The sequence below is a fragment of the Giraffa tippelskirchi genome, chromosome 11, assembly GCF_054371585.1.
Source record: "Giraffa tippelskirchi isolate mGirTip1 chromosome 11, T2T-mGirTip1v1.2.pri, whole genome shotgun sequence".
Lineage (NCBI taxonomy): Eukaryota > Metazoa > Chordata > Mammalia > Artiodactyla > Giraffidae > Giraffa > Giraffa tippelskirchi.
The window spans coordinates 145,638,781-145,650,480 of record NC_137285.1 but is presented as its reverse complement, the minus strand read 5'-3'; the positions used below and the strand labels follow the sequence as shown (position 1 = coordinate 145,650,480).

Genomic DNA, 11,700 nt, shown 5'->3' with positions numbered 1-11,700 from the left:
AGATCAGGTCCAATTTGCCCAAAGGCCCTTCAAAGCCCAGCCCAGGTGACCAAATTCAGGCAGGGGCCCAGGAGGGCGGGGCTGCCCTGGGTGCTTCCTGTACACATGACCTTCTTTGTCTCTGGGACCTAATGAGGCATAAGATCTGGAGAGGAAATTCAGGCTGCTGTACTGCTGCCAACCTGGCTGAGCTCCTGATCCCTTCCCTGGCCTGAGGGAGGGAAGAGAAACAGGCTTCAGCCCCAGTGTCCCTTATAGTCTGTCCAAGGGTGGGGGTGGGGGGCGCGCTCCTCTGTCTCCCATGCCCCCCTCCCTTCCCAGAAGCACGGGAACCACCAGCCCTGGGAATGCCAAAGTCAGTCCCCTTCCTCACTCTCACTCTGCCTTCCACACTTCCCCTTCCTCACTCAGATACAAGGGCTCGAGTACTGCTGATGAGGTTTGGCGAACAAGTGGGTTGTAGGGAGGAAGGAAGAGCCCCAGCCAAACGCCCTGAGCCCTGGTCTTAATACCAGTTGCTAACTTGATTCATGACCAAGTGGCCTCAAGAGTCGCTGCTCTGGCTGAGCTGTGGGCAGTAGGAGAGAGGACCCTATCACAGGAGACCCTCACTGTGTTCTCTTTGGCCAGTGCCATGCTGTGTGACCTAAGACAAGTCCCTTCCCCTCCTTGGGCCTCTTATTCCCCATCTGTGAAATGGAGTTCATACCAATCTGGCCAAGTTGCTAGGAGGAGTTAAGTATGAGTGAACCTGGCACCCAGGAGGTGGTGAAAAATAATGTAGATGATGCCCATGGCCACCTCTTCTGTTCCCCAGGAGGTTTGCCACTCTTGAGGCCCTGGACACATCTCCCTGAGTCTTCATTCCCTGGCAAGGGCAGGGCGGGCAGTTAGATCCCGCATCTGAAAAAGAAGAAAACTAATCTGGGGAGGAGGCTTAGGGAGGCAGCTCAAGGATGGGTTGTGATTTCTTGGTGAGGTGTGTTAAAATGCCTGGATTCCGTGGTCAGACTAGACCAGGATTCCAATCTTGACGGAGCGTTCTTAAGCGGATCCTTTCCTCTTGTGGAGATAATATCTGGTGGAGGGGATTAAGTAAAATACTGTACTGTTCTCGGAGTAGCATAAACCTGCTGCCCTGGTCCCCAACGGCGCAGCCCGGTGGGCCCCAGCCTTGCCCCGCCCCGGCCCTTTGCCCACAGCCAATCGGCGCCCGCCTCTTCCGCGCATCCGTTCCCTCCACCTCTGGCCGCTCCTCTCCCGCCGCCCCTTCCTTCCAGGGAGGCTGCCCCGTTGGGAAGAGATTCCCTGGAGAAGGTCTCATTTCTTGGGGAGCAGCTGAGAGCTGGAAGATGCACCGGAGGGCCAAAAAGCGCTGTGAAATTGACCCCGAGTTCAAGGAGCACGTCTGCCCTCTAACCATTTTACAGATGGGGAAACCCGAGTCCCAGAGAAGGGAAAATCTCACTAAGGTCACCCCGAGCGGAGAGCAGCAGCCCAGGCCGGGGTTTTCTCCGTGAAGAGGGGAGTCAGGTGCGCGGTTTGGCGGGAGGGCGGGGGGAGGAAGGGCATGTTCCGTGTGGGAGCCGGGGCATCAACGGTGCTGGCCAGGGGCATCTGACTGCGCGGGAGGCTGGACTCCTCGCTGCCTCAGTTTCCCCAGCACTACCTCTGGGAGAAGTCAGGCGACAAGGCAACGGGCCAAACGCGCGCCTGCGCACAGTCCGATTGTCCTTAGGCCTTTCCCGCGCTCCCCAGCCCCCTAAGTCTGATGGAGGAGGCTCCTCTCTGGGCGCTGCCTCCCAGCCCCAGTCCTCCCGTTCGAGCCTCTCGGCGTTCTATTGGAAAGGCTCTTGATCCCTACTCCAGAATTAACTGCTCAGGCTGCCGCGGGAGCTTTTTCCCGGAGCTGTAACTGCGCAGGTGCAAGGCAGCAAACCCGGAAGGCGGAAGAGCCGGTTGGGGCCGCCGGGGTCGGGGGCGGAGAGCGTGTGAGCCAATGACCTGAAGGAGTTAGGGAGGGCGGGATTAGGCCCGCGGTTACTTAACGCTACCCTGGTGGGAGGTGAGCGAAGAAATGGGGTGAAGGGTGCTTCAACGGCTCTTCGCGTCACCATCCTTCTGGCCCGCGGAAATTAAGCAGCAGAGAGGCGGGCCTAGCGCCGGAAGCAGGAAGGAGGGCGCAGGAAGCAGGGCCCCGTAGCCAGTCGCGCTGTCGGTCTGTGGGTCTGTCGGTCCCGAGGGCAGGATGGAGAAGCTGCGGCTCCTGGGCCTCCGCTACCAGGAGTACGTGACTCGTCACCCAGCCGCCACGGCCCAGCTGGAGACGGCAGTGCGCGGCCTCAGTTACCTGCTGGCAGGTGCCACCCTGACCTTTGACCCATCCCTTCGGGTCTCTGACCCCACCTGCCTCCCCCTCCCTTGCCTGCGGAGCCTGGGTAGTGATCGCTGTGCTTGAGGAGTTCCTTCAGGTTCCCGTTAGGGCATAGGGAGGGAATGTCCAGGGACCCGAAGCAGCAGGGAGAGGCAGACTCTCACCAGCGCCTCCTTCTGTGCCTTCTCCCCAGGTCGTTTCGCCGATTCACACGAGCTGTCAGAGCTGGGTGAGTCGGGCTCTGGGGTGGGTAGGGGGCGAGAGGGAGGCGGGAGGGCTTCCCAGAGGGCTTCCTAGATTTCCCGTTAGATCATCCTGTTATGTGATTGAATCAGACAGGGGTCCAGCGTCCACTGTCCTAGGCCCCCCACCCCATTGTTGAGAGATATGTCTGGGAACCTTGACTGGTCAGGAGGCTGAGCCAAGCGCCTCTTCCGCCTTTGCTCCGTTAATCTTCCCTGCAGGCATGTGAAGTGGGTACTGTTACTGTCCTCCTTGTCCAGTTAAGGGAACAGAAGTTTAAATGAGGTTAAGGAACAGCCACCGAAGGCCTCAGAACCAGGATTCAAATCCCAATCTCCCAAATTCCAGAATGCCCAGACTGTTAACTGCCTCAGTGATGTTTACCCAGTCAGTACAGGAGGCACGGGTCCTGAAAGGATGAGCTAGGTTTTAAAAGGTAGGGATGGAATAGAAGTTTCAAGGACAGGCTGCAGAGAGAGCAAAGGCCAGGAGGTGACTGCACCTCCCATGTCTCTTTGGAGCATAATGGGCAGTTCTGGGCTGCTGGATAACCAGTGCTATTCAGCAGGGCAGTAGCTGGTATGTCATAGAGATCAAACTGTCCTTTCTTGTCTTAGCTGCTCACACAGGTCGTTTGGGGGAGTGGAGAGCTCTGAGGAGGTGGGTGGCGAGACCTGTTGTTTCCACATAGTGTGCAGGTGGCTGAGTACAGCAGGTGACAGCTGATCCCTGCTGCTCTGCGGAGAAGGGGAGGGGGTGGAGGCTGCAGAGCCAGCCTCTCAAGGCCGCGCTCTGCCCCTCAGTGTACTCGGCCTCTAACCTGCTTGTGCTGCTCAATGATGGGATCCTACGGAAGGAACTTCGGAAAAAATTACCTGTGGTAAGAATTGTGCCAGAAACTGAGGGCCAGAAGCAGGGGGGCAGGAACAAAATAGTAACCACCAACCTGTGTTTGGAGCACGTGTTATGGCCTTATAGAGTACGAGACACGGCTGCATCCATCTGTGCCTCTAGCCCTCAGGTGACTAGTCCAGGTGTTAGTGTCCCCTTATCAGGTGAAGAGACTGGGTTTCACAGGGTAGAGTCACCTGTCCTAGCGGGAGACCTCAGGCTTATGCACTTAATCTTGGGAAGAGGAACATCTACGTCTCTTGTCAGAGGTGTCCCCTGGGGGAGGGGCTGAAACCAGGGAAGCCTCCTGACCTCTTGGCCTGGGGTTCTTGCAGTCCCTGTCCCAGCAGAAGCTGCTGACATGGCTGAGTGTGCTGGAGTGTGTGGAGGTGTTCATGGAGATGGGGGCCACCAAGGTGTGGGGCGAAGTAGGACGTTGGCTCGTTATTGCCCTCATCCAGCTGGCCAAGTATGTCGGGACTGTGGAGGGCCAGCCTGGGGTGGGGGTCAGTACCGATGGTATTCAGCAGAGCACCCCGGACCCCTGCCGGTTAGCCACCTCCCCCTTCCCCAGCCCTGCTGTACTCCCAACCCAGGGCTGTGCTTCGGATGTTCCTGCTGATCTGGTTCAAGGCTGGCCTCCAGACCTCACCCCCCATCATTCCACTGGACAGGGAGACCCAGGCACAGTCCCGGGGTAAGTGCTTGCCCACTCTGGAGTGGAACGGAGCACGGGGCTGGTTGGTAGATGAGAGCTGATCTACGTGAATACGGCACTGTCACTGCGGAGCACACCTCTCCCCGTCGTTTTGTCCTCAGCGGCCTGTATTAGTATGTTAGAGAAGAGAAAGAATGGTAAGGTCAGAGGCCAGATCAGAGCTTAAACTCAGGACTTCTGATGTCAGAGTCCTCGTTCATTTTTGTGGGCTGCGGGAAGAGGGGACAGAGCATCAGGAGGAAGTAGGGGTCTTGCCAGCCTTGTCCCTGGGCCTGACTCTGTATCAAGAGTACAGCCTCATGAGGCAGGGTACCTAGCAGATGCGCCCCCTTCAGGACTTTGGGCCCATCAGCTGTTGGCCTCTGGGCCTTACCCCCTTGACTTTGAGTTGGGGGCGGGTCTTTGCTTCTATTTTCATGGTCATGATGAAAGCAAAGCACTCAGAAGATATGCCCTCCCCAACTTCTTAAAAATTTTTGTTTATCGGCCATGCCACACGGCCTGTGGGATCTTAGTTCCCTGACCAGGATTGGAACCCGCACCCCCTGCAGTGGAAGCTTGGAGTCTTGACCGCTGGGCCACCAGGGAAGTCCAGATACAGCCCCTTGTGTGCTGTGGTCCCCAGAGACCACAGGTCCCCCCGCCTTGTTCCAGTGCCTGGGAGGCCTTAATTCTTGGCTGGTACATCTGCACAGGTGATACTGGCCTTTCCCCAGGTCAGGGAGGGCTGCAGAATGCTCTCCGCTATGGACAGGTCCCAGGCACAGCCTCTGCTGTGGTGTCCTTGACTCAGCTGTTGCCTTAGTACAGGTTTATCCATTCTCCTTTTAGCCCATGAGCTAGAAATGTATCCTAACAATACGACCTTTTATCTATTCCTTCTAGATGGTGACCACAACGCTGGCAGCCAGGAGCAGTCATATGTGGGGAAGCGGTCAAACCGGGTGGTGCGAACCCTCCAGAACAGTTAAGTGTGGGAGGTAGCTGGATAAGACACCTCGGTGCTGAGATTAGCATGGGCTTGAGGGCCTGGCTTCCATCACTGCCTGCCTTCCCCCTGCCCTGGCCCTCGGGCCCGGCTGCTCACCTGCCGCCCTTGTGTTCTAGCACCGTCCCTGCACTCAAGGCACTGGGGGGCCCCACAGCAGCGGGAGGAGCTGGGTGTCACCCCCACCCCGCTGGGGCTGCAGGAGACCATCGCCGAGTCCTTGTATATCGCCCGGCCCCTGCTACACTGTATCCTTAGCCCAGGCCCGGGTCGCGATAGACGGGGGCAGGCAGGGCAGGCCGTGTGCTGGAGACATCCTTAACGCCGTGGCCGTCAGTGCTCAGCCTGGGCCTCTGGGGTCAGCGGTCGTGGACACCCTGGCTCCTGTCCGGTGTTGTGGATGTGACCAGGTGAGCCGGGCCTGCCTCGGGGCCCCATTCCCTCTATCCGGCTTTGTGCCGCAGGCCCGGTCTCACCCGGGCAGGCAGGGTCCCTGCCTCTCCTGTCGCTGGCCCGAACCTTGTCCCCTCCCCCCAGCCTGAGCCTTCTGAGCGACAGGAAGGGCTTGACCCAGAGGGAGCGGCTGGAGCTGCGGCGCCGGACCATCCTGCTGCTCTACTACCTGCTGCGCTCCCCGTTCTACGACCGCTTCTCTGAGTAAGGACTGGCCCCTGGCTCGGCAGGGCTCACCCTCCACGGGGCAGAGCGGGGGAAGCGGGGCCCGGCTCCCCACCCTTGTTCACGCCTTCCCTCCCTCCCTCTTTCCCCGATCTGGGTTCACTGAACACTTGCCGTGTGCTATCCTGGGTGTGGTCATGCCTGATTTCTTGGGGCCATCTGCCCAGTGTGCTGCTTACGCTGTTGTTGGCAGGTGAGGGCAGGACCCTGGGGACCGTGGGCTTGAACTTTTCCTGTCTTCAGCTTGCTCGCCCACTTTCCTAAGCAGTTGGCATATTCCCCACTTCTCACAGGAGATACTTAAGTTCAAAGAGGCTGGGGAGCTGAAATGAAGCCACCCAGCCAGCCAGTGGCAGAGCCAGTTCCCACATCCCTGTTCTCTCCTGGCCTGTCCCTGCCAGCCCAGCCCTCCCTCCATCCCCTGAGAGGGTCCAGAGCTCCTAGCCATAGAGAGGCCTGCTGGGGGTGAGTCAGGGGTGACTCGGGGCCAAGTCTCCCAAAGAGGTCACCTGAGATCAGACCGAGATTTGAGGAGGGGTCCCTATACTGCAACTGGGGCTGTGAGACAGGCTGGAGGCTCCCGGGACCGCCTCTGTCCAGGGCGTAACAAGTACACGGCTTAAAGGCTGGAGTGATCGTTGGAATTATACTTAACATTCGGTACATACAATTTCTGTTTATTTTCAGAGTTGGTAGAAAGTAAGCTTAGGTCAGATTTAATAACTACCTCAGTGAAAATAACTGCCTGGCAGTTTCTATTTTCAGATTAGTTTGAAAGCTCATAAGGTTCTAAAGCCAAATCCTTTTCCACACTGCAGAGAAAATGCTCTGGAGACTTGTGGATCGTGACCTCCACCCACAGACAGCTTGCACTCTACGGAGGAAACATTGTAGCCCCAGTATGGCTCTGAATTGAGGATTAACTAATTGCAGAGGTGGCTTCCCAGGCTGCAGGCCTCCAGTCTGGCTTGTTTTCCTGCCAATCTGACCAGCCCAGCACCCTGAGAGCAGTGGCCCAGACTGAGGAGGGCCCAGAAGCCCGTCCCCCAGAGGACAGGGAGCAGGGTGCCAAGGACCTCTGGAATATAGTCTGGGAAGAGAGAATTTTCCCTCCTCCTTTTATTGTCAGACAATATAGTCTCTGGCACTGGGCTGCCTCCCAGTTGTGGGCTGAGGTGTGACCCTCCCAGGCGTGTGGTTGGGGACGGCTGTACCAGAGCCCTTGTCCTGTCCGCGAGGATGTCCTTGATCCACGTGGTGACCTTCTGTCTTCCGGGATGCACTGCCTTTAGTCAGGTGGTCAGCAGAGGTTTTATGTGCCTGGATTTGCAGGAACCCAGACCCCCTACTCAGGCTACTCCTTTGTTGCAGGGCCAAGATCCTGTTTCTACTCCAGCTCCTGGCAGACCATGTCCCAGGCATTGGTCTGGTCACAAGTAAGCGTGGGGTGAGGGCGTGATAATTACTGTCACAGAGCTTATGTGTGGCCCGTCTCCCTGTATCTCCTTGTAATTTGACTCTTGGCACAGTTGGGAGAGGGAGCCCGGAGGTCAGGTTGGGTGGGTGTCAGCTCCTTGAGTGACATGAGACCAGCTTCACTGGGTGGGGACTATATGGAGGAATGAAGCCTGCTGGCCATTTGGAGAGGCCCCCTCAGCAGAGAGGCCCTGGGCTGGGGCTGTCCACATGGACAACGGGACAGCTGTGTGACTTCTCTGAGCTTGAAACTCTTTGTCTGTAAACACGGCCAGAGACGGCTGCTGATGCTGGCGGGGGAGGTAGGAGGGCGGGGGCTCCGGCGGACGGGAGCCTCAGGAGGGCCCTGGGTAGAGCTGAGTTGGAGTCTGGCCCTCAGCCCTGAACTTGCTCTCCTCCCTGTCATTGCAGGGCCACTCATGGATTACTTGCCCAACTGGCAGAAAATTTATTTCTACAGTTGGGGCTGATGGACATTCTGCAAGTGGGGTGTGGGGTGGGGCAGGGGGTGCCTCAGCCTTTCAAGTCCCCTGGGCCCCTCTGCCCTAATAAAACGGACTGTGGCAGCGTCCATGCCTGTGACTGCTCCATACCCACCGCCCAGGGCGCCCAGCTCTCACACCCTGGCCGGGCTTCGCACACAGCCTGGTCTCCACTAGAGCTGCCCTAATACCCTCGACTCCGCGTCCTGAGGTGAAGGAAGCACACACTGCACCTTGTCGCCGGCCGGGAAGCCCCCACTAGGACTGGGACGCGGGCTTCTCAGCCTGGAGAGCTGGAGTCCCACCTCAAGAGCACGGGAAGCTGTTTGCAGCGGCAGCTGCGAGAGTAAATGCCGCTTCTCTCTCGTCGGTCCTTGTTGACGACCAGCAAAGCTGAACCCAGACGGTGGATGACAGCTGCCCCTGTGTCTTCTTGCCCACGCCCTGCTGGGGCCTGATGCCTGAGCAGCCGCTCTGTAGTGGAGCCTGCTGATGGTGGGCCCGCCTTAGTGCAGAGGGGCACTCAAGCCCTGACCTGCTCAAGAGCAGAAGGCCTTTCTCCTGTGGGAAAGGAACGTCAGGCCCCAGCCAGCACTGGGCCGACCCTGGGCAGCGGTGAGGTTGGCAGGGGTGGGAGCTGCCAGGTGCGGGTTCACAGGGCACGAGCCGGCATCTCCCCCGTGGTTTTCCTGGAGGCGCTGTGCAGGGATTTGGGCACGGCGGCTGCTGTCTGTGCCCCGTCTCCCCCTTCCCTGTCTCTGCTGCCTTTGTGCTGTGAGCAGACCACATGCTCCTGCTGGAGCTTCTAGCCAGTCGGGCAGCCCCGTAGGTTCTGAGAGGGCTCCATCTGCCCCGTGTCAGCTGTGCCTCCACTGCTCCCAGACACCCTGGGATGAGCCAGCTGTCCCTGACTGCTTCCCCAAGTGCCTCTGAGAAGCCCTGTCCTGGTCCTCGGCCGGGGGGCGAAGGCACTGAGCGGTCACCGCTCGAGACCCACGGCCTTAGGTTGTTGTAACCAGCACGGCTGGGCATCTGTTAGGTAGTGCGCTCTGGGCCTCGTGCTGTGCGTGGAAGTGAGTCAGGCCCAGCTCACTGCCCTCACTCTCGACATGGAGGGGACAGGTGTGTGGATGCCTCTGCGCCGGCTTGCTGCAGTAGGTGGAAGTGTGCACTGAACGTGGTCAGACTGCCTGCCTGTCCACACCAGCTGGAGGGCGCCCTGGTCAGGACACCCTCCACTCAAGCAGGCTTCTGAACTGCTGAGACTTCATCTGTTTTCAGCAGGCAGACGGGAGGTGGAGGCTGTGTGCGCAAAAACACAGCACAAGTAGTTGTTGCAGTGGTGTGACACCCCTGCTGGGGTGGGAGACAGCCCGAGCAGAGGATGAGGCAGAGGATGAGGCTCGAGGGGGCGGGCAGGGCCGAATCCACCAGGCCATCGCATCCCAGGCAAGGAATGTCTCAGAGGTGGTGGGGAGGGGCCTGTTTGAAAGGCGCAGGGGGCATGTGGGCAGAGGTGGAGGAAGGTGGAGCAGGATGCTGCGGGTAGAGGCCTGTAACCGTGGATGGGGCCAAGTTAAGACAGTGGCAGGAGGGGGAGAGGGGTGCCCCAGCCAGGCCTTGGGGACTGTTTGTGGTTACAAAAGAAGAGGGTGGTGTCTGGGAGGCAAGGAAATGAGGGGTTTGGAGGTTAGGAGGAGCCAGAGCGTCTGAACTTGTGGTTCTTGGCAGGGGGAGGGTGGGCAGAGGATGCTAAGGTAGGGTTCCTGGGAGCCAGTTGCGTCCAGGGAGGGAGCCGGGTCCACACTGAGTTAACAAGGGGCCGGGCAGGAAGCAGAGGGCCATACAGCCTTGCCGCAGGCCTGTGAAGAGACTCAGTCTCTGGCCGGATGTCACACTCCATTTATTCGTTCATCAAGGATTTACTGAGCACCCAGCAGGCATCCAATACTGGACATCCCGTAGTCCCTGGCCTTGGGAAGCTTACGCTGGAGAGGACCAGGTCCCAGGCTTTGCCACCTAACCTGAAGTCCTTGTCAGCCTTGGAGGTGGGGGCAGGGCCTGCGGAGTCCCTGGGTCCAGGCCGGGCTAAGCTGCGCGGAGCAGCGTCGGGGAGGCCCTCAGAACGGGCTCTGTCCAGTGGGGCCTGGGTGGACCAGGGCCCAGTGACCCGCTCTGGGCTCTCCAGTTGCAGGACCTTCCTGGGGCAAGTCATTGTGGGAGGAGGGAGAGGGTGGTGGGAGAGGGAGGCTAGGGTGAGTAGTGGAAACGGCTGGGGTTCCGGGCGGTGACTGTGACCTCTGCACAGGGCCTCCTGGGTGCCCGTCCCTGGACACGTTATGTAGGTACCTTACCTCAGGGGTGAGGAAGCAGAGGCCCACAGAGGTGAGGTAATGTTTCCGCCTGGCAAGAGTTGAGGTGAGGATCTGAGCTATCTGTGCCCTTACTGGCGATTCTAGAACAAGATGGGCTTGGCATCTGGCAGCCCACAGCTTCAGACCACAGGCCTCAGCACAGCTTCCCAGCCGGGCCCCTGAGCCACTGCTGACACGGAGCCATGGGGCAGGAGGCCTTTGTGAGGTGGGAGGCCTTTGTGAGGCGGCAGGTTCCATCCTTCTGCCGGGGGGAGGGGCAGGCAGAAGCCGGGATCAGGGACCCCGTTGAAGATGGTTCTCGCCATGCTGGGGGCTCTGCACCCCAGGGCCGGGCTGAGCCTCTTCGTCCTGTACCTCGTCCTGGCAGCCGCGCTCCTCCGGCCCCAGCCGCCTAGGTAAGTCCTGGGGGCCCGGGGCCAGCAGCCTGGAAGGGGGAGCTCTGTGGGCCGGCCTCTCCCTGGTGTCAGGGCCCACCCGGGCCCCCCACCCTCAGACAGTGCTCCTTGTTCAGGGAGGTGGTGGCTGGCCCCCACCCTCAGACGGTGCCCCCTGTTCTGGGAGGTGGTGGCTGGCCCCCACCCTCAGACGGTGCCCCCTGTTCTGGGAGGTGGTGGCTGCCCCCTGGCCAGCGCTGAGCACCCCAACTTCCCCCACAGGCCTCAGCGATCCGTTCCTGAGGAATTTTCGGCCCCCCTGGAACTCTCGGAGCCACTTTCTGGCCTGGTGGACGGTAGGCTCTCCCCTCCTTCCCTCACCCCTTCCCCTCCCCACCCTGCTCCCTGAAGGGGGAGATGTGCCTTGGGAGAGGGCACCCTGCCAGCCTCAGGGCCTTCTCACCCCAAACAGCCTGTGTCTGGGGAAGACTTCAGGGGAACTCGGATGATCCCTGCCACTCATACCCTCTTCTCTCTCTCTAGACTATGGGGTCCGACCCAAGCACCCATGGCCACGAGGGCCTCGACCCCTCCTCTCCCGGGCCCAGCAGCGCAAGCGGGATGGGCCAGACATGGCTGAGTATTACTATGATGCACGCCTATGATGGGAACCCTTTATAAAACTATTCTGTGCAGCAAAAGCCTTGGGCTTTCCTGGGGTTGGGAACAAGCCGGGCGAGGTTGAGGTGGGTGGGGGGCGGTCCAAGCAGATGACACCCAGCGCGGTCCCAACAGGAAATGGCACTTTAATAGTTGAGGCCGGGGTCACAGGGGCTACAGCTGAAGCAGAGAGGCCCCAGCTGGTCCAGGCCGGGGCGGAGCCTCCCTTTCCTGCCGAGGCAGGGTCCTGCTGCCGTGCTCTCCCCTCCCCATGAGACCCCCACACCTGCCAGGGGGCCAGTGCACCAGTGGGGTTGGCGGTGGGAGCTGTCCATCCAGAGGCCACACCAGTGCACCCCCACCTGCGGCCGTTTCCTGACCACAGAGTCCTCTGGAGGGGCTGAGCTCGGCGTGAGTTCGGGGCCCTGCGGCTGGGGGTTG

At 59.9% G+C, this 11,700-nt stretch overlaps 3 protein-coding genes across 8 annotated transcripts; 2 read left to right on the top strand and 1 right to left on the bottom strand.

Moving 5' to 3' along the window:
- Positions 1 to 2,164: 2,164 nt before the first annotated feature.
- Positions 2,165 to 7,939, top strand: PEX16 (peroxisomal biogenesis factor 16). Of its 2 annotated transcripts, none has more exons than XM_081538401.1 (11): positions 2,165 to 2,360; positions 2,568 to 2,603; positions 3,421 to 3,497; positions 3,844 to 3,977; positions 4,183 to 4,205; positions 5,112 to 5,192; positions 5,334 to 5,462; positions 5,552 to 5,624; positions 5,752 to 5,871; positions 7,264 to 7,328; positions 7,780 to 7,939. In XM_081538401.1, the coding sequence occupies exons 1-11, from the start codon at positions 2,249 to 2,251 to the stop codon at positions 7,836 to 7,838; spliced, it is 909 nt and encodes a 302-aa protein (XP_081394527.1). In that variant the 5' UTR covers positions 2,165 to 2,248; the 3' UTR covers positions 7,839 to 7,939. The 2 variants fall into 2 exon arrangements, with proteins under 2 accessions (XP_081394527.1, XP_081394526.1); XM_081538400.1 differs by having other exon boundaries at positions 4,105 to 4,205.
- Positions 6,554 to 10,399, bottom strand: LOC145525477 (uncharacterized). 4 transcript variants are annotated; one of them, XR_014068232.1, is made up of 3 exons: positions 10,205 to 10,399; positions 8,084 to 9,152; positions 6,554 to 7,212 (listed from the first exon to the last, which is right to left on the bottom strand). XR_014068232.1 is itself a non-coding variant. In XM_081538403.1 (2 exons), exon 2 carries the CDS (start codon positions 8,880 to 8,882, stop codon positions 8,157 to 8,159), a length of 726 nt encoding a protein of 241 aa, XP_081394529.1. In that variant the 5' UTR covers positions 8,883 to 9,332; positions 10,205 to 10,399; the 3' UTR covers positions 6,554 to 8,156. The 4 variants fall into 4 exon arrangements, 2 of the variants coding, with proteins under 2 accessions (XP_081394529.1, XP_081394528.1); XR_014068233.1 differs by having other exon boundaries at positions 6,977 to 7,212; positions 8,084 to 9,332; XM_081538403.1 differs by having other exon boundaries at positions 6,554 to 9,332.
- FREY1 (Frey regulator of sperm-oocyte fusion 1) lies at positions 7,973 to 11,300 on the top strand. 2 transcript variants are annotated; one of them, XM_081538406.1, is made up of 3 exons: positions 7,973 to 10,430; positions 10,855 to 10,955; positions 11,143 to 11,300. In XM_081538406.1, exons 1-3 carry the CDS (start codon positions 10,408 to 10,410, stop codon positions 11,262 to 11,264), a joined length of 246 nt encoding a protein of 81 aa, XP_081394532.1. In that variant the 5' UTR covers positions 7,973 to 10,407; the 3' UTR covers positions 11,265 to 11,300. The 2 variants fall into 2 exon arrangements, with proteins under 2 accessions (XP_081394532.1, XP_081394530.1); XM_081538404.1 differs by lacking the exon at positions 7,973 to 10,430 and adding an exon at positions 10,495 to 10,620 and having other exon boundaries at positions 10,882 to 10,955.
- The last annotated feature ends 400 nt before the right edge of the window (positions 11,301 to 11,700 follow it).